At 37.3% G+C, this 23,129-nt stretch overlaps 2 protein-coding genes across 3 annotated transcripts; both read left to right on the top strand.

Moving 5' to 3' along the window:
- The first annotated feature begins 12,505 nt into the window (after positions 1-12,505).
- On the top strand, positions 12,506-13,222 carry LOC131015864 (60S ribosomal protein L10-like). The gene has a single exon (XM_057944307.1). It carries the CDS (start codon positions 12,534-12,536, stop codon positions 13,197-13,199), a length of 666 nt encoding a protein of 221 aa, XP_057800290.1. The 5' UTR covers positions 12,506-12,533; the 3' UTR covers positions 13,200-13,222.
- Positions 13,223-14,988: 1,766 nt separating this feature from the next.
- Positions 14,989-22,176, top strand: LOC131015861 (3-hydroxyisobutyryl-CoA hydrolase 1-like). Of its 2 annotated transcripts, none has more exons than XM_057944301.1 (14): positions 14,989-15,317; positions 15,591-15,671; positions 16,190-16,258; positions 16,350-16,413; positions 17,060-17,139; positions 17,267-17,350; positions 18,414-18,498; positions 18,845-18,930; positions 20,209-20,330; positions 20,785-20,845; positions 20,945-21,043; positions 21,481-21,582; positions 21,676-21,717; positions 21,807-22,176. In XM_057944301.1, the coding sequence occupies exons 1-14, from the start codon at positions 15,288-15,290 to the stop codon at positions 21,942-21,944; spliced, it is 1,143 nt and encodes a 380-aa protein (XP_057800284.1). In that variant the 5' UTR covers positions 14,989-15,287; the 3' UTR covers positions 21,945-22,176. The 2 variants fall into 2 exon arrangements, with proteins under 2 accessions (XP_057800284.1, XP_057800285.1); XM_057944302.1 differs by lacking the exon at positions 14,989-15,317 and adding an exon at positions 15,379-15,486.
- Positions 22,177-23,129: the final 953 nt, after the last annotated feature.

Raw genomic sequence — 23,129 nt, 5'->3', positions numbered from 1 at the left:
CATCACTCGTGTTTGACCTTTTAGTGCGAGAATATAAAGTGAGACAACCAACTAAGGAAAATTCTCAATTAATGAGAATGCGTAATTTAACTATGAATATCTCTTATTCAAGTTATTATCTGAAATAATATAGAAATTTTATTAATGATTCATAGTATATGATTAAATTAATAAAATATAATTAAGGCTCATCTTATGAGATCTGGTTAATAATCTATAATTAATCCGCTCATTTTAGGGTGTTCTAACCCGCTGGCTAATTAATTAGGCCTCGCTCTATTTCATCAATTTAAGAAAGTAGCTAATCCAATTAATCACTTAATAATCTCATAATAAATTAATCCGTAATTAAAAGCAGCTGAGTCTAATTAATCAATTAATCTAAATTGGTTCTTTAGTTGAGCTTAAATAAAATAGGGGAATGATAATAATATCGACCCAAATAAGGCTCAACATAAGGCAGTTCAATAATTAAAATAACTTCAGGGCCCAAGCTTTAAAAAAATCATAGCCAATGCTTCCACAAAAATCTGAACACGATATGTCATGCGAAGCTAAAAGACCGAACTATCATAAGCTGTGTATCTCATATTGATATATTAATTTAGATCACTAAATTGGCTCAAATTGATAATCATAATCTTTATGATAATAACTGGAAGATGCAACATATAGTCATTGCATTTACTGGTCCGAAGATATGATTAAAATAAGTGTTAATAGCCGGAAAATACACGAACTATTTTCGAATTTGTATTTTGCACATCACCTTCAAAAATAGCTCCAGAATACATCACTTTTAATTTTGTTGCAATTTGCACATGCGTTGACCACCACCTTGATCGGTGTTAACGTGGCGCTCGGAATTTTCAGACGTGGACTCACCGGCATTTAAAACGACGTCGTTTTGAATGAGTATAAATAAAAAGGGTAAAGTACCAAATACCCCCCCGACGTTGGCGTCCCTATCGCGTATAGCCCCCCATAGTCAGGGTCAGCGTTGTTTACTACCCTAACATGACAAAATCGTAGCAATTAACCCCCCCGCCACTTAACGGCCCTAAACACCGTTAGATTAAATAATTTTTTTTTATTTTTAATTAAGGTGGGCCAGCTGTATCTCTCTCTCACCGGAAGCGTATAATGGAATCGGCTGCTGCTGCTTTAGCATCGCCGGAAAATGCGTATAGCCCAACGGAGACAGACGCCCACAGAAACACCCAGAAGAGAAATTTCACCAGTTTCGAGTTGGGGGTTAGTAAAGATTCGTTTTTTTCGATCTTCTCAAGAAAATCATCGGATTTTGTTCGCATCGCGCAGATTTTACGACGGCCCGAATGGAAAGATTTCGACTTTGGGAGAATTTGTGGGTTTTGGAGTGGATAGAGTGGGTTCTTGGAGGTGGGAGCTTGGGATTGGAGTTGGATTGAGGGAGGGGCGAAATGGTGGAAGAGCTTCAGGCTAAACGCGCGGCCTAGGGTTTGCCCCCCTTGCGCGTAGCGCGGTGCCGCTGTCCTTTCCCAATCTGACCTCCGTCGTCAGCCATCTTCAGCCGCCGCACCGCCGATTGCCATTTCCTATTGACCCTAAGCGCGGCCTTCTTCTCCGGCAAACCAACCTCTTCTTCTCCGCGCAACTTGCGCTGTCCTCGACTACAGGGTCGAACCATGACTGGTTCTGCAAGCTCGGCACTCGCTAGAGGAGATGAAGCAACGGCGTGGCGACGCAGCAATCACCGTGTCTGTCTGTGTGTGTCAGTGAGAAAGAAAGAGAGAACGAGAAAGAAGGGGGCAGGCGGCAGCTGTGGTGGCTCTGCCGTCTTATTTCCACCGTAGAGGACAAGGGCTCAGCAGCCGATTCCATTATACGGTGTTAACGGTGGCTCTGCCGTCTTATTCCTTAATTAAAAATAAAAAAAATTATTTAATCTAACGGTGTTAACGTCCGTTAAGTGGCAGGGGTTAATTGCAACGATTTTGCCACGTTAGGGTAGTAAACAGCGCTGACCCTGACTATGGGGGGCTATACGCGATAGGGACGCCAACGTCGGGGGGGTATTTGGTACTTTACCCAAATAAAAATTTAAAAAAAGAGGATAATCTTTTCCAGTTCTTCTTCACCGGCCTTTTCTGCTTTCTCTCTCTACGTAAATGGCCTCACAACAGTGCCCCCCATTCTTCCTCACCGGCGTTGATGCCGAGCACCACCGCCACCTTTTCCAGACGCACCACCGCCACCTTCTTTTCGCACAACATCAGCGTCACCCCCCTCTTCCCCAAAAAAATCTAATTATTTGGAAATTTGGAAATCTGCAAAAAAAAAAAAAAAAAAAAAAAAAAACTAGATATGCGGTGGTGGTTATGGTGGAGGTGAGGCGGCGCGAACTGGGTGGAGGCGACGCAAATCTAGATCTGTGGCGGTGACAGAAAGGAGAGGGGATTTCAGAGAGATTTAGGGATTTAAGCAAAAGGGTTTCTGAAATGGGGAGAATTTTTGGGGGTTTTGGTGTTTTTGGGGAGATTTAGGGATTTAAGCAGAAGGCCCGGCCCTCCTCCTGGTCTTGCGAAAGCTCCGGAGACTATACAGGTACGACATGTGCAGCTTGATATCGAGGATGACTTCATTTATGCTTGAAGCTCTAGATGGTTTGGTCCCTTCCTTTTGGTCGCTACTCAATAGTCTTGTACCACTTTATTGTAGATTCAAAGTTTATTGCTCTTACGTTTATATGAGTGATGAAGTTTGAGGTAATATGTTAACGTCACATTTTTGGTGGTTTTGGTGTTTTGATCTCTTTGATGTTTGATTTCTTTGATTTTGATGTTTGATTTCTTCGATTCAAAGGCTGGGCTGGGCGGATTTTGGTGTTTGATTTTTGTGGTGGAGATTTTTGTGCTAGTGGTTATGGTGGAGGTGAGGGAAAGCGATGACTCGCCTGATTCTGGAATGGCTCGCCGGAAAATCAAGGATTTTTAAAATTTTTTTTTTATTCTTCAAAATATCAAAACGACGTCGTTTTGCCCACGTGGTTTGCCAGCATGTAAAAAAAGTCACGTGGTTGTCCATGTCATCGTCGGTCAAACTTAAGAGTTGTCGGAATTTTCGGCGTGTGCAATTTACAACTAAATTAAAAGATGATGTATTCTGGAGCTAATTTTAAAGGTGATGTGCAATATGCAAATTTGAAAATAGTTCGTGTATTTTCCGGCTATTAACCCTTAAAATAATGGGTTATTATAGGTATGTAGAAATCGAAACACACCGAAAAAATTGATCGAACCGCGGTGTTTTGGTGCGGTGTGGTTTGCGGTTCGATTTTTGAGATGAAAAATCGAAAAAAAATCGGATTGATTTCAGTTCCTCTGATTTTTTTTGATCAGTCACCGAACAAACTAATATATATATATATATATATATATATATATATATATCATTTATATTACATAATACATAATATATACTCCCTCCGTCTCATTACTAATGGCTCTCTTTCCTTTTTTGTCTATCCCATTAATAATGTTTTGTTCCAAAAAAAGAAATTACTCTCTCTCACAAAAAGATGTGGGCTCCACCACTATCTATCATTTTTATCCTTTAATCACTCTTCTTCTTAATTATCGTGCCCAAAAGTAGGAAGCCATACTTAGTGGGATGGAGGGAGTATTATTTTTAATTCTATTATTGAAAACACTAATACACTCTATACAAAATTAGATTTATGAATTTCACACTTTACAACAACTGCATCCCTCCTCCTTCACTCCCCCATTTCCGTCGTCTTCCACCGGCGCGACGTTGTTCATTCATTCGTCCTCACGTCATCCACCTGGGTCCCTTCAACAATCGACCATTCAGCCCTCCCTCTTGGCTAGGCCAAAATCGGCATTTCCCCTTCGCCCTCGGCTAGGCTGCAATCGGGCTTTCCCTTCCCTCTTGGTCAGGCCGCAATCGGCCTTCCCCCTTTGTCGGCACGACCTGCCGTGCGTCGGCCTTCCCCCTTCAACACAGCAACAAGCACACAACAACATCCCCATTTCCCCGGCGCGATCCCTCTTCGGTAGTCGGCAGTTCGGTGCACGACACAGAGGCATAAGTTGCACAGTCCACAGGTAATTAAATTGTGGAATGTTTAAATCCTCTAATGAATTTCGCATTCATTGTGTAATGGTTTTGTTTCTGTACTTATTCATCTTTGACTCTGTTAGTAAAATCATTAGTTTCATTTTGAGCATATGTTGGCGTTGCAATGGTCTTATCAGTTTGATTTATCCTGGTTGTATATATCTATATCCGAAATACATCTATAGTTGAACATCTATGTCCGAAAATCGGCATTTATAGTTGTATATATTATATGTTGTTGTTGCTTACATGATTACATAAAAATTTGAAACTTTATGGTGGTTGTTATTGTTTACATGAAAATCTGAAGATCTATGGCTTTTGTTGTTGATTATATGTTGTTGTTGCTTATATAAATTCGAAAATCTGAAAATCTATGGCTTTTGTTGTTGATTTATGTTGTTGTTGCTTATTTAAATCTGAAAATCTGAAAACCTATTAGTACTATTAATTTAAAATGTTATTTTGTTGCAGATTTATGGCTGAAAATAGAAAAGATGGAGAAATGGGACCGCCCAACGCATGCCACCTCCCAGCTCGAAGTAACATCAACAAGGAAAGACAAAAAAAAAAATCAACTGCATGGGACCAGTTTACGAAGTTTGTTGATGAAAATGGAAGGAACAAAGTGAGGTGCAAATACTGTGGTACCATCTACTTCTGTAATTCCAGAAAAAACAGTATGACTTCACTTAATAATCACTTGGATAAATGCAAGAATCGCCCTTGTAGTTCAGATTTAAGATAATCTCAATTATCTTTACAACCAATACTTGAGGTAGGGGTGTCGAGTCTGCTGTATCTGGTACTTTGAGTAGTTGGAGGTTTCATCAATATTTTTGTAGGATAAAATTGGCTGAAATGATAATCAAATATGAGATGACTTTTAAAATTGTAGAAGGTGAAGGATTTAGAGAGTTTCTTGTTGCATTACAACCTAAGTTTAAAATACCTTCAGGATGGGCTATATCACGTGATGTTTATAAGATGTTTGAGGATGAGAAGATGACGTTGATGGATTTTTAAAAAACTCTTATTCAAGTGCATGTAGTGGTGCCACCGGGCCGCGGCCCGCCGGTTCTGGGCCGCCGGAATGCTGAACATGAATCAGCCCTTAGGGTCTCTGGGTGGGCCGGTTTTCAGGCCCGAAACCGGCGGTTACGGGCCGGGCCGAAAACCGACGGTTCCCGATTTTTTACTTTTTTTTTGTTTATATTATTTTTAATGAAATTAAATTATTTGTGTTAATTTCAACTAAATGTAGCTTCACTATTTATAGTGTACTACACATAGTAGAGAATTCTACATTTTTCAATGTGGAATAATGTAGCTTCACTATTTATAGTGTACTACACATGGTAGAGAATCCTACATTTTTCAATGTGGGATAATTTCAACTTAATGTAGCTTCACTATCTATAGTGTACTACACATTGTAAAGAATACTACATTTTTCAATGTGGGATCACTCAACCTAACTTATAAATATATAATTTATATTCATGTAATATATAACTTGTAACTTATAACTTATATTCATGTAATAGTTTTTACTTTACAAATGTTGAAAAAATATTAAAATTACTCAACTTATATTATATAGTTTTATAAATTATGATGTTAAAAACTTAAAATGTTAAAATTATTCAACTTAAAGTCTTAAATTACTTAATAACTTATATATTATTGTCATATAAGTATATAATTTTTAAATATATGTTGTGTTTTTTAAAGCTTGTAATTACTCAAGTTACCAAGTAAAATAATTTCAAATTTACTCAACTTAAAAATCTTAATAATATAATAATATTTTTTATGTCATCTTTTCTTTAAATGACAATTGAATTGAAATAAAATAAAGGAAAAATAATTAACACATTGGGAATAAAAAATTCAAATGAATTCATAAAAATGTAAAGATAGATATCTTTATTGAATTTATTCTATGTACCAAAAAAATATTACAAGGATACAAATTACATTATCTTCAAAATTGAATAAGTAAACTAACTGATACTAACTAAATAACTAATTGATCCCTAGACCTTATAATTTATAAGTTACATATTTATAAGTTATATATTTATAAGTTATAAGTTATAAGTTATTACATGAATATAAGTTATATATTTATAAGTTAGGTTGAGTGATCCCACATTGAAAAATGTAGGATTCTTTACAATGTGTAGTACATTATAGATAGTGAAGCTACATTAAGTTGAAATTATCCCACATTGAAAAATGTAGGATTCTCTATCATGTGTAGTACACTATAAATAGTGAAGCTACATTATACCACATTGAAAAATGTAGGATTCTCTACCATGTGTAGTACACTATAAATAGTGAAGCTACATTATCCCACATTGAAAATTGTATGACTCTCTACCATGTGTAGTACACTATAAATAGTGAAACTACATTTAGTTAAAATTATCCTACATTAAAATATGTATGATTTGAATATAAAATTTAAAAAAAAATAAAAATTTGGTTGGGCCCGGCGGTTCTGGGCCGAACCGGCGGGCCACCCTCCCCTTGAACCGTAGCCGGACCGAGCTCCTTGGCGGGCCGGTCCCAGAACTGGCCCGTGGTCAACGGTCCGGGCCTGGACCGTTGACTTTCGGGCCAGTTCAGGGTTGACCCGCCGGTTCCGGTTAGCCCGTGGCACCCCTAAGTGCATGTATTACTATAGATACTGGGACATCTTTGCAAAGGATTAAGTATATGTGCATTATTGCTCATTGGATTCATGAGGATTGAGTTTTGCATAAAAAATCATCAACTTCTGCACAAAATAAGAGTGATATCATTGGTAGACAAATTGATGGTTGTTTGCATGAGTGAGGAATTAAGAGAGTATTTTTAGTCACAGTTGATAATGCTTCTTTGAATGATACTTGTCTTATGGCTTTGAAAACAAATTGGTTGCTCGTAATTGTTGTGTGATGGGAGAGAAATTTCTTCATATGAGGTGTGTGTACGTGGCTCATATTATTAATTTAGTTGTAAAAGATGGGTTGCAAGAATTGGATGTGTCGGTTAAAAAGATTATGGATGCTATTAGATATTATTATTATGCAATCTTCTGCTAGACTTGAAAGATTTAAACTTTGTTGCAAAAAAGAAACAATGATTGCAAAAGTCTTTTGTGTTTGGATGTACCTACTAAATGGAATTTAACTTTCTTGATGTTGGATGTTTTTTGCAAGTTTGAGAAAGCTTCTGAACTCTTTTAAGTTAAAGATCCATTTTATCAGATTAATTTTGAGAAAGATGAAGGGGTACTTGATTGTGTGGATTGGGATAATGCAAAAAAAACTTGAGTTTGGTGTTGAAAACTTTCTATAAATTGACTGTTGAGGTGTATGGAAAATATGTTGGGGAAGCAATTGAAAGTGTGAAAGATGAACTTTATCAATTGTATGATGCTTACAAGTTTTTGCATCCTACTCCAACCCCAAATCATACAGGCAACTCAAGAGAAAGATCAAGCTTCAAAGTCACAGGCCTTAGAATCTTCTAGTTCAACTCATTATCTATTTGTTGATTTCAAAAAACAAAATCATTTCATAAATAATGAATTTTCGAATGATTTGGATGTCTATGTAGCCGAGAAAGAAAAGGGGGTTGATGCTACAAAGAGCTTCAACATAGTAGGTCGCTAGAAGGTTAACCAACATAGGTTGCCTATTCTTGCCCATCTCACTTAACATATACTATTGGTACCTATTTTACGATTGCATCTGAGTCAAATTTTAACACCGGATGAAGGTTTCTTGATCCTTTTAGGAGTTCATTAACTCCTAGAATTGTTGAGAGTCTTATTTGTACTCAAAATTGGTTGAGGAAGTCAAAGCAACTTATTACAATCGAATTTGGAGGGCATTCAAAAGCATGAAGAAGGTTTTTTTAATTTGTCAATTATTTTTATAAGAAATTTGTTTAATTTGTTATTGTTTGATTGTTTATACTTTTTATTTTGGAGCTTTGATAAGTCTTGGCATCGGTGAAGTCAATGATGATTTGGTGGAAACTTGAAGCAAAAGAAGGTTTGAAGAAACAAGAATTGAAGACAAGTAAGAGATGATTTGGAGCTCTGTGATGTTTTATTTCATTCGAATATTGGTATTAACTAAGTGGCGTTGTCTTGTTGAGACATGAGACTTGGAAAACTATAATGGTTGGTTAGGTTTTTAATGTTGTTGCTTAACTTTAAGTCTTTAAGATTTGTGAATCTTTGTTACTATAATTAGTTTATGCTTTGATTTCGAATTTTAGAATTTCAAAATAGGTTTCTTTATTATCATATATGATTTTTTAGCATTGAAAATAGGTATTTCGAAAAGAAAAAAATCATTCGGTTCGGTTAAACCGACCGAAATTGACGATTTTATCGATTCGATTGCGGATCGGTTTTTGTTGAGAAAATTCTATGTTTTGATGGAAGGCCAAAATCCAAGGATGGAACTCTGTTGATGACCAAAACATAGCTTGAATATCACAAGTATTTTAAGTTGTTGTGGTTAACTGAAGAAGTTGAAGGCTACTGCTAGACACCAGCTAAGGATCAAGCTGAGACAAGATCTTAGTAGAAGATCCAGCTTGAGTCTCAGGTTGAAGAGAAAATCCCAGCTTGAAGGATCAGCTATGCGGCTAAGCTGATCAGGGTTCGTGCTCAGCTACAGAGCACGCAGACTTTGTTGTACTCAACGCTAAATTGATGGAAGTATCAGTCTAATCAAAGCAGACTGACTGAAGGATAACAAGCTGACTCGTGTTCAGACTCATTTATGCCACGTCAGCCCTAAGGTCAACAAGCTCAAAGCAAAGTCAGCCCTTAAAGCGTATCAATCTTCCGAACATTCAAATGCCTCTGAATATGTATTAAATATGAATCTCGCTTTTCAGAAGAAAGTACAAGGATGACTGCTGAACATCAACATCAAGGTAAGGATGTGCAGGTCTAACATCTTAGTCATTCCTCGCTACAACAAGAGGTTCTTAAGTGAACAACGAATCAAAATTTGTAGAATGCTTCTTCCAACAGCTAGTTGGATAAACCCCTTCCCTCCTTCCCCTTCCCCCTACCCCTTTGTAACTTCTCACAAAGTTGTAAACACAAAGTGAATAAGGAGAACTCGACGAGTAAGCTTCAAGTGAGAAGTGTGAAAGTTGGCGAAGTAACAACATTGCAATCACGTAAATTTTCAAGTATGGTATTGCAACCGCGAAAATTGCTAACTAAAGGTTAAGGGATTACCCTGAGTGTCAGGGTCGTGGATGTAAGATGAGTTGCTCCGAACCACGTTAAAATATTTGTGTTGTACTTAATGTTTTCTTTTCTTGCCTTGTTTATTGGGAACTAACCTTGCTATACTTAGAGCATCCACAATGCTTGCACCCATAGTGGGTGCAATAGAATAGGTCCCACTTCTATTGCACCCACTCCAACAATAGTATTGCACCCACTTGGGTGCAATAGATTTTATTTTATTTTTGAATTAGTTTTATTCTAGTTTCCATTTTACAATAATTAAGAAATTAAAATTTCATTGAATTAAAATTCAAATCCTACATTGATAGAAATAAAAGAAATTAAAATTCAAATCCTACATTGCAATACAAGATTAGGAGAATGGATGAATGGATGAATGAGGAGAATGGATGAATGTTTGAGGATGAAGAAGAAAATGAGGTTGTATATGTATATATAGAGGGGCTATAGAAATAATAAAAAAAAAGAAAAAACGCCAACGAAAAAAAAACGGTAAAAAACGGCTACTGCATTCATTTTAAATTTTGTTTTTTAATTTTCCTTTTTTTTTTGGTTCGAAAAGGGGCGCGTGTTTACACGCCCCCTCCTTCGCTCCCGTCTCCGCCGAGTGCGATGCATCGCCCCCCCCTTCACACCCGGGTGCAGCAACGGCGCTGGGTGCGATAGGCCGGGTTCGATCCGGCCATCGCACCCAGCGATGCCGATGCTCTTACTATGTTCAAACCAACAAGTCTTAAGCAAAAGAAAATTGATTGTGTTTTTACATTTTGTACTCAGGATCAGTTTTGCTCTATCTGCAAAACCTTTTAGCAAGCTAACCTCACCGCGTCACAAACTGCACTAGCCCAAACTGTTTACCAAAATCATATCAGTTTGATTTAAGTCAATAATACGAGATTCAAACAAAAGATTTTCGTTAAAGCAAGTTTCCATCGAATTCCGCATGAAAGATTGAACAGAAAATCTTCGTATTTGTCCGACTATTGTTAACTTACTTATTTGATGCATTGGTAAGGTATCTCTCAGTCAGTAGACGTATTTGTCCTCTTCCTCCCCCCTTTCTACCGGAGAGAGAGAAGACGAAGAGATGAGAAGGGGCGCTGCCCTCCGTCGATGGCACCGCCGTCGAGGCGGCGGCGGCGGCGAAGGAGTCAAGATTGTGTATGCTAAGATTTTTTAAGAAATGACCTAATGGAGTATGTTGGGATGATTAAGGAAAAATAAGCGGTGCAATTAATTTTGTTAATTAATGTTCTAAATTACCTAAATTTTGCCAAAAAAAGGAAACGCATCAACTTCGTTGGGACGGCCCAAAAAGGAATACACATCAAATTCGGTGGGACGAAGGGAGTATTAAAATTTCTCAAAGCTATACATATCGGGCATCGCATAGGATACAACACTAGTTATATATAAGATCATTAAGAATAATAAAATATCTGCCCGCCAGTGAATAAAGACGAAAGTTTCGGCGTTCCTGCTCCTTGGGAGGTCCCAAATAAATGACAGAAAGAACAAGAAAATAGGAGCGACCGGAGGAAGGGACTTTCAGTTACTGCAAGGATCACGTGCCGCGGTGAACAAAAAAAAAGAGGGCTGATCTTATTCTTATTGTGCACCTTGTGAGCGCGTTTGCCAACGAGTTCGAACAACGTAACGAGTCTAAGGGCATGATCAAACTTCCCTAATGTTCAGAGTTGTTCTGGTTTGGGCTTATAAAGCCAAGTTTGCAAGCTCTGATGTACGATCCGATCGTAGCAAGGAAGGGGAAAGCCTCCCTCTAGTTTCTCATAGCTACAAGTAAACAAGTAGATCGGTAGTCCCTTATTCAATTCCTTCGATGACTCTGGAGACGGAGATTTATTTCTAATGGCTGAGTAAATGCGGGTATACACCAATCAGAGCCTTCTTGTCTCTCGGTAGTAACTTGTCGAATATCCTCATTGTCCACTTGCAGTTTACCCGAACTAACCGATGGATTAAGGGAACTTTTCGAGAGGTTCTCTGTCATTGATAGGAATGCAGGTAACCACACTTGGCATTCTAGACTTCGTCTTAGCCTTCCCTGAACAAGATCGCTCCCACACCAAAATACAAAAGATAATTTTATTTTTAAGCCTTTGACCCGATTAGTTCATTGGGTTAGCCCAAAACCCGACCGTTTAGGGTTGGGTTATAAATTTTTAACCCAATTTTTTTTCAACTTGATTAGCCTGCACCCGATTAGCCCGACAACCCGACATGACTAGTCTGAAATCGATGGACTGGCCTGATTGACATCCCCAATAACAAGTGTCTTCATTTCCTTTTTGAGTTGTCCCATAACAAGTGTCTCCTTTGTAAAAAAAATGATACTATTACTTTCACAAAAGAAAAATGGACTCTACCATTTTTTTTAATCTTTATACCCTTTAATCATTCTCACCTAAATTATTCATCTCACAAAAGAAAAGTGAACTCCATTATTTTTTTTTTCTCTTTTTACTCTTTAATTATTTTTACCTAAATTATAATATCGAAAAGAATAAATACACTTGTTAAGAACATTCACATCAGTTGGCTCATAGGGCTGACTCGAGTCAGCCCAAACAATTAGTCGATCGATGCGGAGATGGGGAGGTCGAGTCACGACTTGTTCAGATGAGCTTGGTTCATCGCCTCTTTAAGGCACACACGTGTCTTCACGCGCTGAATATAAAAAATAAAAATCTGAATTTCAAATATTAAATGCTCTACAGTAGAAAATGACTACTGCCGATTTTTTTTTATTTTTTTTCTTCTTCATTTTTCTTTTATTTAAATTCACATCTTCTTTATTTCTCTTCATTTTTTTCATCACATCTTCTTCATTTCTCTTCATTTCTTCTTCATTTTTTCTTCTCTGTCTTAAAATGACTTCATGGTCTCTGATTCTTTGTCTTGTTCGTTCGACGAAGAGACGGAAAAAATATCATAAATCATCGTGAGTCAGATTAATGCAGACTTGATTTATAAGTGGTCCCATAATATGAATGAATAATTGATTCAATCAATGTAGATATTATGACGGGAGGAGAGGGGTGAGTAAATTAGGGTATAACTTTAAATTTATAGGAGGAGGTCTTGAATCGGGGAGCCGAGCAGACTCATCGCCATGGGGAGAAGACCTGCAAGGTGCTATCGTCAAATCAAGAACAAACCCTACCCAAAGTCACGATTCTGTCGTGGTGTGCCTGATCCCAAGATCAGGATTTATGATGTGGGAATGAAAAGAAAGGGTATTGATGAATTTCCTTTCTGTGTGCATTTGGTCAGTTGGGAGAAGGAAAATGTTTCAAGTGAGGCACTTGAAGCAGCACATATTGCATGCAACAAGTACATGGCAAAGTTTGCTGGAAATGATGCTTTCCATTTGAGAGTGATGGTTCACCCATTCCATGTCCTTCGTATCAACAAAATGTTGTCATGTGCCGGGGCTGATAGGCTCCAGACTGGAATGAGGGGTGCTTTTGGAAAGCCCCAGGGTGTCTGTGCTCGTGTAGCCATTAGTCGGGTCCTTCTGTCTGTTCGCTGCAAGGATAGCAACAGCCCTCATGCTCAGGAGGCTCTACGCCGTGCAGAATTTAAGTTTCTTGGTCGTCAAAAGATTATCGTCAGCAGGAAATGGGGATTTACCAAGTACAATCGAACTGACTATCTGCGATGGAAGTCTGAGAACAGGATTATGCCTGATGGTGTGAATGCCAAGCTTCTTGGATGTCATGGACCTTTGGCGCTAAGGCAACCTGGAAGAGCATTTGTTGATGCAGCTACTCTGTGATGAATTTTATTGGAATTTGAATGTTGTTAAATTTATAGGAGGATTATGAAAACTTACATTAACGGCAATACAGACAACGCTGATTTCATTTTCTCTCTCCTACTTTATCACTTTTATTACCTTCTCTCTTCTATTTTATCACTTTTATACTTTATTAACTACACACTTAAAATACTAATCTACAATTCCTTAATTCCCGTGCCGAAACCAAACGTGTCAAGATTCGTGGGACGGAGGGAGTTAGGGCTGGTAAACCGGTCGGTTCGGTTTTAACCGAACCGATTTACCGGTTAATCAGAATCGATTAAGGGCCATTTCCCTAACCGATAACCGAACCGATTATTGGACCGGTTAACCGATTAACCGGTCCGATTAACCGGCCCGGTTAATCGGTTAACTGATCAAACCGATTAATCCACGATTTCTCAATTTGTCCGAATTTAACTAGTTAATTCGGTTAATCGGTTAACTGGTTAACCGAATTAACCAGTTTTTATTTTTTAAAAAATCAAATTTGTAGAATGTGTTCAATAAGATTTGAACTCTTAACCTTTGAAAGAAAGAATAAGGTGCACTGCACCAACTCATAACTTATAATAATTTAGAACAAAATTTTTGTTATAGATACTTGAAATATTAATGTATTATTTAAATTAAAATATTAAAATATAAATTAATTAATTTAATGTAAAATAAATCGGTTAATCGGTTTAACCGGTTAACCGACCGGTTAAACCGATTAGTGATGAACACACTAACCGATAACCGAACCGAACCGGTAAAAACCGGTTATCAGTTAACCGAAAACCGGTTTTTTCGGTTCGGTTACGGTTAAAACCGATTAACCGGAACCGTTTTACCACCCCTAGAGAGAGTATATATTTATGTTAATTTAAAAATATAAATAATATAGAAACTATTAAATTATATTTTACAAATTAAAGCAAGCAACATTTTCTAAAGATAAAAGAAAAAACAAGTAGTATAAGAGCACCCGCATCGCGGGTACTCGAGGAGCTCCTCGAGGAGAGGGAGGGCGTCGAGGAGGGCGATGCGGCATGGAGCTCCTCGAGGACTCCTCGAGTTATCGAGTATGCTCGAAGGGCGGAGGAGATGGCGCGTGCAATGCACGCGCCCAATTTAAAAAAAAAAAGGAAAAATTCGAAAAGGGGTTGAGGATGGAGATGGTCTTCTGGTAGATCTGCTTGGTGTTGATGCCGAGCTCCTCGAGGAACGGCGGCTCGTCGTCGAAGGCGGCGGAGGAGGAGGGGAAGTGCGGCGCGGCGGAGAAGGAGGTGGAGGCGGCGGCGGAGTTGACGTCGAAGGAGAGGAAGGGGATGCCGGGGTTGGAGGATCCGGGTGGCTGGAAGGGGGCGGTGGGGAGGCGGCGCTGCTGCGGGGCGGAGGCTTTTTGGGTTGAATTTTGGGGATTTTCTCTTGATCTGAATGTGCGATGAAGATTGAGGCTTTTTGCAGAATTTGAATTTGGTGTAATTTTTATGTATTTTTTTAGGTATTTTTTTTTATGTTTTAAGTAATTTTAAATTTTATGTTTAATCCAGTATTTAAATATGCAATTTAAATTATGCAATAAAATTTAAATGAAAAACATAAAATCAAAACTAATATTATCAAGTAGGCTATCAAGGAACCCCAATGCAGCACTACCTACTCAATAACACAAATATTATCAAGTAGGCTATCAAGGAACCCCCAATGCGGATGCTCTAATAAAACAACAAAAAATGAAAATTAAAAAAAAAAGAAAAAAAAAATTACCGGAAGCGGTCACTGTTCACCAACTCTAATTTACAGTAGCGAAGAGGAGATTGTTGGAGGAAGCATTCACGTCAAATTAACGCTGGCCGCTAGAGTAACTGCTGGAGTTGCTCTAAATATTTTGAAAATTGGCTGTAGATAAAATGGGTTCGGTTTTCGAGTAAAAACACAATCGCGATTTCTTGGAGTGGAAATTCAGTGAAAGGCAGCTGATAGTCGAATAACCGATTCGTGTTAGTATTGTTTTTGCTGATTGCTAATTAGCCCATTTGTTATCCTCTCCTCTCCAAACGACCTTCGACAAGTACAATGGCTTCTACAAATGGAGAAACCGATCAGGTATGTGAAATTTCACCAATTTCCACTTACTTCTTCGATTCTAAACTTTTTTTATTGTTCCTAATCTCTTGTTACATCTCCAAGTCGTTTTATAACTATCTGGTTTTTTCCGGCATACAATTAAGAAATGGGCTTTGATTAAATTCTTTTGCCCATATGAACTGAAAATGTTGTCTTTTGCTGAAATTTTATGCTTGTGATCCTAAGTATAGTGGATTTTTTTTTTTCGCCTAGTTTCTACTTGAATATTTACGAGTTATGATGAAATTGCAGGTTTTGGTGGAACAGAGATCATGTGGGAGGATTTTCATGTTGAACAGGCCTAAGCAGCTCAATGCACTTTCAAATGTAATGGTATGTCTTGGGTTGATCATTGGCTGCTCGGTGAAATTGTTGGGAGCTTGAACGTTTTGATTGTGGCTGATCCTTAGCTGTTTTAGATTCTGTTTTTAGTAATTGAAGATCATTTTGATTAGAGAATGTCTTGTGGTAGCTAGAGTAAAGTGGACTGAAGACTGTGCAACCAACGTATTCTATGTATTTCTGGATTTGGTTTTTATATAGATTTTGCTGAATGAATATGTGCAAATTTTCTTTGTGATCAGAGTGTATTATAGAACATCACCAGTTATTACTAATATGAGCCATTAATTGCTCTAAGAAAACATAGGAGATCCGATTGCCGGGAATCGGTAAAACTATGTCAAAACGAGTCTTTCCCCTTTTGTTCTTGGTTTTGTTCTGCACTATGCTCCTGTATCTGTTGTGGGATTGCTTTCTTCTGCTTACATCATGTCGATATTGCCTTTGGTTACATTGTTGATTAAGTTTGGTTTGATCATGTGCTGAAGTTGTTTCTGATCTTGCTCTAGGTGTCACGTCTGTTGGAGCTTTTTCTTGCTTGCAGAGAAGATTCCTCTGTCAAATTCATAATTGTAAAGGTATTTTCCATCAAATACTAAGATAATTAAAATTGAGCTTTGTCACCTGCACAAGTGATGAAGTGTTCTGATCTTTGGCCATAAATAATAGGGAAAAGGGAGAGCATTTTGTGCTGGAGGTGATGTAGCGGCAGTTGTTCGTGATATTAAACAAGGTATTGCCTCTTTTCCCCATAAACAGTTTCACCTCACGAACTCCTATAGTCTAACAAAAACAACCTTAGGTTGCATTTGGAGGCTTTTGTATAGATTCTGATTATTAGTTTAGTGAGTTCTATGCATATAAGTTGAAACAAAATGGTGGATTATGAGTCACTTATGTTGGCTATAAAACTAGAATGTCAAGAAGTTGGTGAATTTAGATTTTGAACTTTTCAATTAATTGAGACTAACATGAACATTCAATTTTAGTTGTAGATACAATGGATGTAAGTAGTGTGAAACATTTTTCTTGTTTTATTACTAGAAGTTCAAAGTTTGTGTAGCTTCCTAAGAAAATTGTTCTGTGTCATTTTTATTGGTTTCTGATTATGAACTATTCTACAGTTTGCTTTAACCAAGTTAATGCATGCTTTGGTTTCCTTTTAATAAGCTAATTTTTGCTGCTACCGGGATTTGATTAGTTAGACTTAGACTCATTAGAATCAGAGCGATATTTGTGTCTGAAATTCTTTTATCTGCTCCTGCTTTCATTATAAGCCATTCGTTCTCGTGGAATGATGTTATCAACATTTTGGAGTTAATAACTGAAGGCTCTTTCCTTACAGTTGATAATGCTTGATATTTTCCTTTGAGCATCAGGTAATTGGAAGTTAGGTGCAGAGTATTTCAGAAAGGAGTTCACAATGAACTATGTCATAGCTACATACCGCAAACCCCAGGTTCTTATTTAGAAAAATTCACATTTTGGTTTGCTATTTTTGTCTTAACTATTTGTGGTTATTGGCTACCTTTCTTATTTGAACTATGATGCATGACTAACTGTTCTTCTAAAAATGCATTAAAAAGGTTTCAATTCTTAATGGAATTGTCATGGGTGGAGGAGCAGGTGTTTCTGTACACGGTAGATTCCGCATTGCCACGGAGAACTCGGTACTTATCTTGCTCAATTTTACCTTTTAGTGAATTTGTGATCTTTGCTTGATACATCTTAATAATAGTTAGCTTTAAATATACACACATGTGAGGCATGCTCATCATTATTTGCATGCATATCTTAATACAAGAAATGAAATAAGATTAAGTGTTTGTAAGAAATTCCGCTTCCCATTTCCAACCCGCATGAAAAACCATAACTACAGTTTGCTAAGGTAACCGCTCATGTAAGATACCATATCCTGGAGAAGGATATGATTTGAAACCAGAAAGCACTATGATAAATGTTATATGACGTGTGATATTGGATTGGGCAACTGTATTCTTCTGATAGCAGTAATAACCATAATCTTTTGAGTTTGCAACCCCAAATGCAGGAAGGATCTACAAATTTGCCTTGTTTATACTCTTTTGAACATTGCACTGATCTAGGAGAAAAACATAGCATTCTAGATATACATTTTTAGTGTGTGCTATAGAACAACTAGGGTTAAATTTGGAATATGTTTGAGGTGATAAATATACCACGATTATGAAATAAACTTTTTCAGAGGCATAGTTCTAAAAGTATATGCAAGACCATGTGTTGCTCATATACGAAAATGCTGATCTTCTATGACTTATTATTTGGGCGTTTGAAGGCTTAATGTATGGCATGTTCCTCCCGATTATGAAATTAATAGCATGGATGAAGCATAATAGTTCTTCTTGTAGTGAAGAACAGAAGATCAGATGAATCAACTGAAATGAAGTAGTTGTTATGCACATCCAACTATCTAGTTTATAACTTGATGTGTTCGTAATTGGCAATTGTGTTAGACATATAAGTTAGGCAGGTCAACCCTTTACCCTTGACCATGGTTTTGGGTTAAGTTAGGGCTCCCTAACTTATATGAATTATAGGTACCATCTTTATTCTGGTTGAGTGATGTTGCTATTTTACATAGGTCCATCTAATATGACATAAGTTTGTATTTTCTCTTCATTTTGAAGATAATGGTATGCTAGTTTAATCTAGAAAATTACTGTTTTATTAAGAGAGATTCGGACCTTCATGCAGCTTTTCGCTATGCCTGAAACAGCTTTGGGACTTTTTCCAGATATTGGTGCTTCCTACTTTTTGTCAAGACTCCCTGGATTCTTTGGTAACTTCTCTTTGCTAATCATTCCACATATCAGTTTTGAGGATAATAATGTACAGTACATTTCCAGTAATTTTGTTATTGATCTGGATCTTATTTGTTTAGATCAAATCACCACAAGGAATTATCTAGTCGAATTTAGATGATTTTTGAATTCTACTTTACCATATGTATATGTTACCTTTATGAGAAACTACACACAGACATATTCATTTCTTTGCATTTTCTCTGCTGTTTTATGGCGTTGATGGCCTTTATTGCATTCCCTGTTGTTCTTATGTGGGAAAAAGCATGTGTCCGAATAGCACTGATTTATTTCCTTTCCTGGAAACTGGACTTTTCCTGGCAGGAGAGTTTGTTGGTCTTACAGGTGCAAGGTTAGATGGTGCTGAAATGCTTGCATGTGGTCTGGCAACTCACTTTGTTGAGTCAGAGGTATACTTCTTTCCAACTCCTCCAGAATGCTGGACATTAGTGGGGTGAAGTTGTTACTGAGTTGGCTGTTCTGGACCTTTTTCCCTTCAAGTGAAAGCTTGCCTTTTCTAATTAGAATATTTTAATTATCCCTTAAATTAAATCAGATTAAGTGTACTTGTGGTGAGGTGTTAGTACCATTTCAAAACTTGTACTACTACATGTTTAACTGATTTTTACCTTAATCTTGCTCTTTTTCATTCACATCTATGCCTAATTTTAGAAAGACTATTTTGAGTAGTACTGGAAGGTCTAAACGAGCTACTGCTTTGTTTTAATAGTCCCTTAGGGGGCGTTTACTTTGAATGATTAGCCTTGATAGATAAAAAAAGTAAGGCTAATCCCTTGTTTACTTTGTTGGATTGAAACTTTGGGATATCCTAAGGCCCTTGATTATTTTTATCATTTAAGCTAGTTTTGCTTGATTCTTATCCCGTCAAAAAAGTGGGATTGGAGTAATCCTACCATTGAGGATAAAAATACTCAATCATCCATTTGATCAATTATGCAAAGTAAACGCCTCCTTAATGTTCTAGAAAGGGTATATTCAAATTCTCATTCTAGTATAAAACTTAGAGATTCCAGGTCCAGTGTAAGACTGTGGTGGAGTGAAGGGTATTTTTAGATGGAAGAGAATTCGAATCAAAATTCATTTTGAAAGGAACAAAAACTAAAAGAGAAGAAAACAACTTGCAGTAGAGCCTGCAGAAGAAAACAAAATTTTGCAGGCAGACCTGCAGTGCCAAGCACTGAGTTTCCTCCTTCCCAAGCAGAAAATCTGACAACTCAACTAAGATAACTTTTCTGATGATCCTTAATCATTCAACTCTACTACTTAAATAACAAAACGAACTAGGTCTCTGGAAACAAAAGCCTTGTCCATCCCTTTATTCTAATCCTACATAACCTAACCAATCATATAAGTAGAGATATTGGGAACAAAATCCATCTATAACAGAGTGCATCTATTCTAATTACGAACCTCAGATTGACTCCTTCCAATCATTAGTTTGTTTTTTCGTTTATGTCTCTCTACTAATTAACTTTATCATCATGTGTATTCTTAAGAGATTTTCTAGTGATATGCTGTAATTACTTACTTTTGCAAAGTTTATTTTCTTTTCAGGCTACCTATTGGACTAATGCAGAACTTTCTTTAATATTTAGTTGTAGAATATTTTTGCTTTGTAGATGATAGGGCATGTCTGAATTTTTTTATATGCTTCCATTGTTGGACAGAGATTGCCATTGTTAGAAGAAGCACTTGTAAAAGCAAATTCCAGTGATCCAGTGGTTATATCTACTATAATTGAAGAATTTTCACATGCTCCAAATTTGAAAAGAAATAGTGCTTATCACAGGTATAAATTAACACCACTTATCTTGGAGCAATTTGGTTCTGCTTGATTATAGTTTCCTAGGACTTTTTTTCTTGCTACAACTAGAAAACCTTTCAGATTTTCTGAATATAGTTGAATTTGGCAGGCCACCATGGCTTCTGTAGAGTGGTTGGATACAAATAATGACATTCAACTTCCAGAACGTTTTTTGTAACTTCATGTGAAAATCACTCCCCTACCTACTTTAGTAACTGAATGGATTATGCATGGTTTTTGATTGTCTGAACGGTTCCTAGTCCATCTAAATATCATGATTGATCCAGAACTGACATATTTGTTCCGTTGTTATATATGTATACTACTATACTCTTACAATCCATAATTGTTGCATAACTAGTTTTTTTGTGTGATTTATTTAGTAGTGTGGCCACAGACCAGATTTTCAAATCTGATTCTGATGCAATGGTATCTGCAGGCTGGATGTCATTAATAAGTGCTTTTCTCGAAGAACAATCGAAGATATTATTGCAGCCCTTGTAAGAGACAAGGCATACTTGTTTGATCTAGTGCTTTTTGCCTAGGATGCTTCTAGTTTTGCAATTTTTTTATCATGTTGTTTGATTTCCTGTTTCTAGGAAAAGGTGGTCGCTGACAAGAAGGACGATTGGATCTCTTCCACCATTCAGTCACTCAAGAAAGCTTCACCTATAAGCCTTAAAATCTCTCTGAGATCGGTACACTTCAGTGAGCATTGTTAGTTTGTATTAATCGACATCTCAGAAGTATCATCTCTTGCTTGAAATTTTATTCTCCACATATATCTGTGGGCCCAACCCAACCTTGAGTCTCTTGTAGTTGCTTCATTACTCTAAATTAGGAGGATGGTAATCAGATGCATTTATATTGTCAGATATTGGAGAAATTATATTTCAAAAATTGTTGTTTATATAGATCCCTTCACTTGATTTCTTGGATGAGGTCTCATTATTTAAAATGCGGCAAAAGTTCATATTTTGAACTGAGGAACTTAAGCTTGTCTTACCTTCATCATTGTCCATTTCTCAAATCTGCATGGATTGCTTAAATTGCATAAGTTTTTTCTGCAACTACATAACCTATGTTAGAGTTTTACATGATTCTAACATCTGACGTTTCCGCTCATCCTCTCCAGATTAGAGAAGGAAGGCTCCAGGGCATTGGTAAATGCCTCATCCGAGAATTCAGAATGGTTTGTCATGTGATGCGGGGAGAAGTTAGCAAGGATTTTGTTGAGGTACGTACCAATGCACCTACTCTTAACTCGTTGTCTCTAACTCTCTATTGTCTCCCGTAAAAATCCCTAAACAAAATCTACTCCAAAATTCAGGGTTGCAGAGCTATACTGTTCGACAAGGATAGAAATCCAAAGGTGCACGAGCATTTTTACATCTTTAGTCGGAGAATTAACAACAGACTATTTGCTGAGACTCTCTTTTCTTGTTTCTCCTGGTTTTGCAGTGGGAGCCCTCGAAGCTAGAGTTGATCAGCGATGAAATGGTGGATCGTTACTTCTCCAAGGTAGATGATGGTGACTGGGAAGATTTGAAACTCCCCATAAACTCTAATTTACCTGCGTATGCCATTGCTAAACTCTAAGTTTTATTCGTCATGACTTATATGATTTGCCTAGAAATGAAAATATAACATGACTTCCCAAATAAAAGTTGTGTAGCGTGTACACCTTTTCGTTTACATAAATCAAGTAATTTGTAAAGGCTGTATTGCATCTCTGTTTTATTCTAGTAGACATAATTTGTATACTTTCTGCCGTTCCCTTTTTGCCAGTTGCAACGGGGTACGTTTTGGAAAATTTGTTGTTATTGTTGTCGTTGTTGTGGCCTTTTTTTCTGTATGCCGAGCTTGGATCTAGTCTTAATTAAGTTGTTGGGCTATTCGATATTGGTAGATTTCTTATGGTTGAAATTTTGTCCCCTTATCATAAACCTTCAACTTTTCATAAATAACTATGAAATTTACTCTCTCCGTCCCGCGAATCTTGAGTCAATTCTTTTCGGCACGGGAATTAAGAAAATAGTATTTAGTGTGTTAAGTGTGGTAAGTGAAAAAGTGAAAAGGTGAATAAAGGAGAATTGTTTTGTCATATAAGAAAATGACTCAAGATTCGTGGGACGGAAATAGTACTATTTATGAATTGTTTTTAGAATCGTGTTCACAATATTTTCAATCATCTCAATTTTTCGAATTTGGAGGTATTGTAATATCAGCAAAAATAGATTAAAGTTTCCGATTATAACATTGCAGCACTTCTCAATATACCAAATTCTTGTGGGCATTTCATCAAACGGTTGGAGCGCCTCTTACGATGTAATGTGAAATATGATTAAATAATTACGCCAAAAATCATGAATTTTGGGTCAATTTCTAAATTTGCCATGAACTTTTTTTTTTCTTTCAAAAATTCCCTGAACTTAAGGGGTTTACCAATTTTTCCATGTTTTTTTGCTCCGGTGAAGCTCCGAGCTGACGTGTCGCTTACGTGGTAATACCAAGCTGACATGTCGCCTACGTGGTAATACCGAGCTAATGTGGCACGTACTTGGAAAAACAATAAAAAAAAAATAAAAAAATTCATTATTTTCCCTCCCCCTTCTCCAAGTCGGCCGGTGGACCGCTACCAAAGGACCGCCGCTGCCTTCCTCCGGCGAAGCAGCGCCGAGGAATACCACCTCCGCCTTCCTCCTTCTCGCGCCGTTCCAGACCTCACGCCGCCTCCCACAATCACCAGATCAGTCGCCTTCCTCTTCTGCTGCATCGAACCCC

The sequence above is a fragment of the Salvia miltiorrhiza genome, chromosome 3, assembly GCF_028751815.1.
Source record: "Salvia miltiorrhiza cultivar Shanhuang (shh) chromosome 3, IMPLAD_Smil_shh, whole genome shotgun sequence".
NCBI lineage: Eukaryota > Viridiplantae > Streptophyta > Magnoliopsida > Lamiales > Lamiaceae > Salvia > Salvia miltiorrhiza.
Note: the sequence above shows the minus strand (reverse complement) of the source record. Positions and strands in the feature narration are given on the sequence as shown.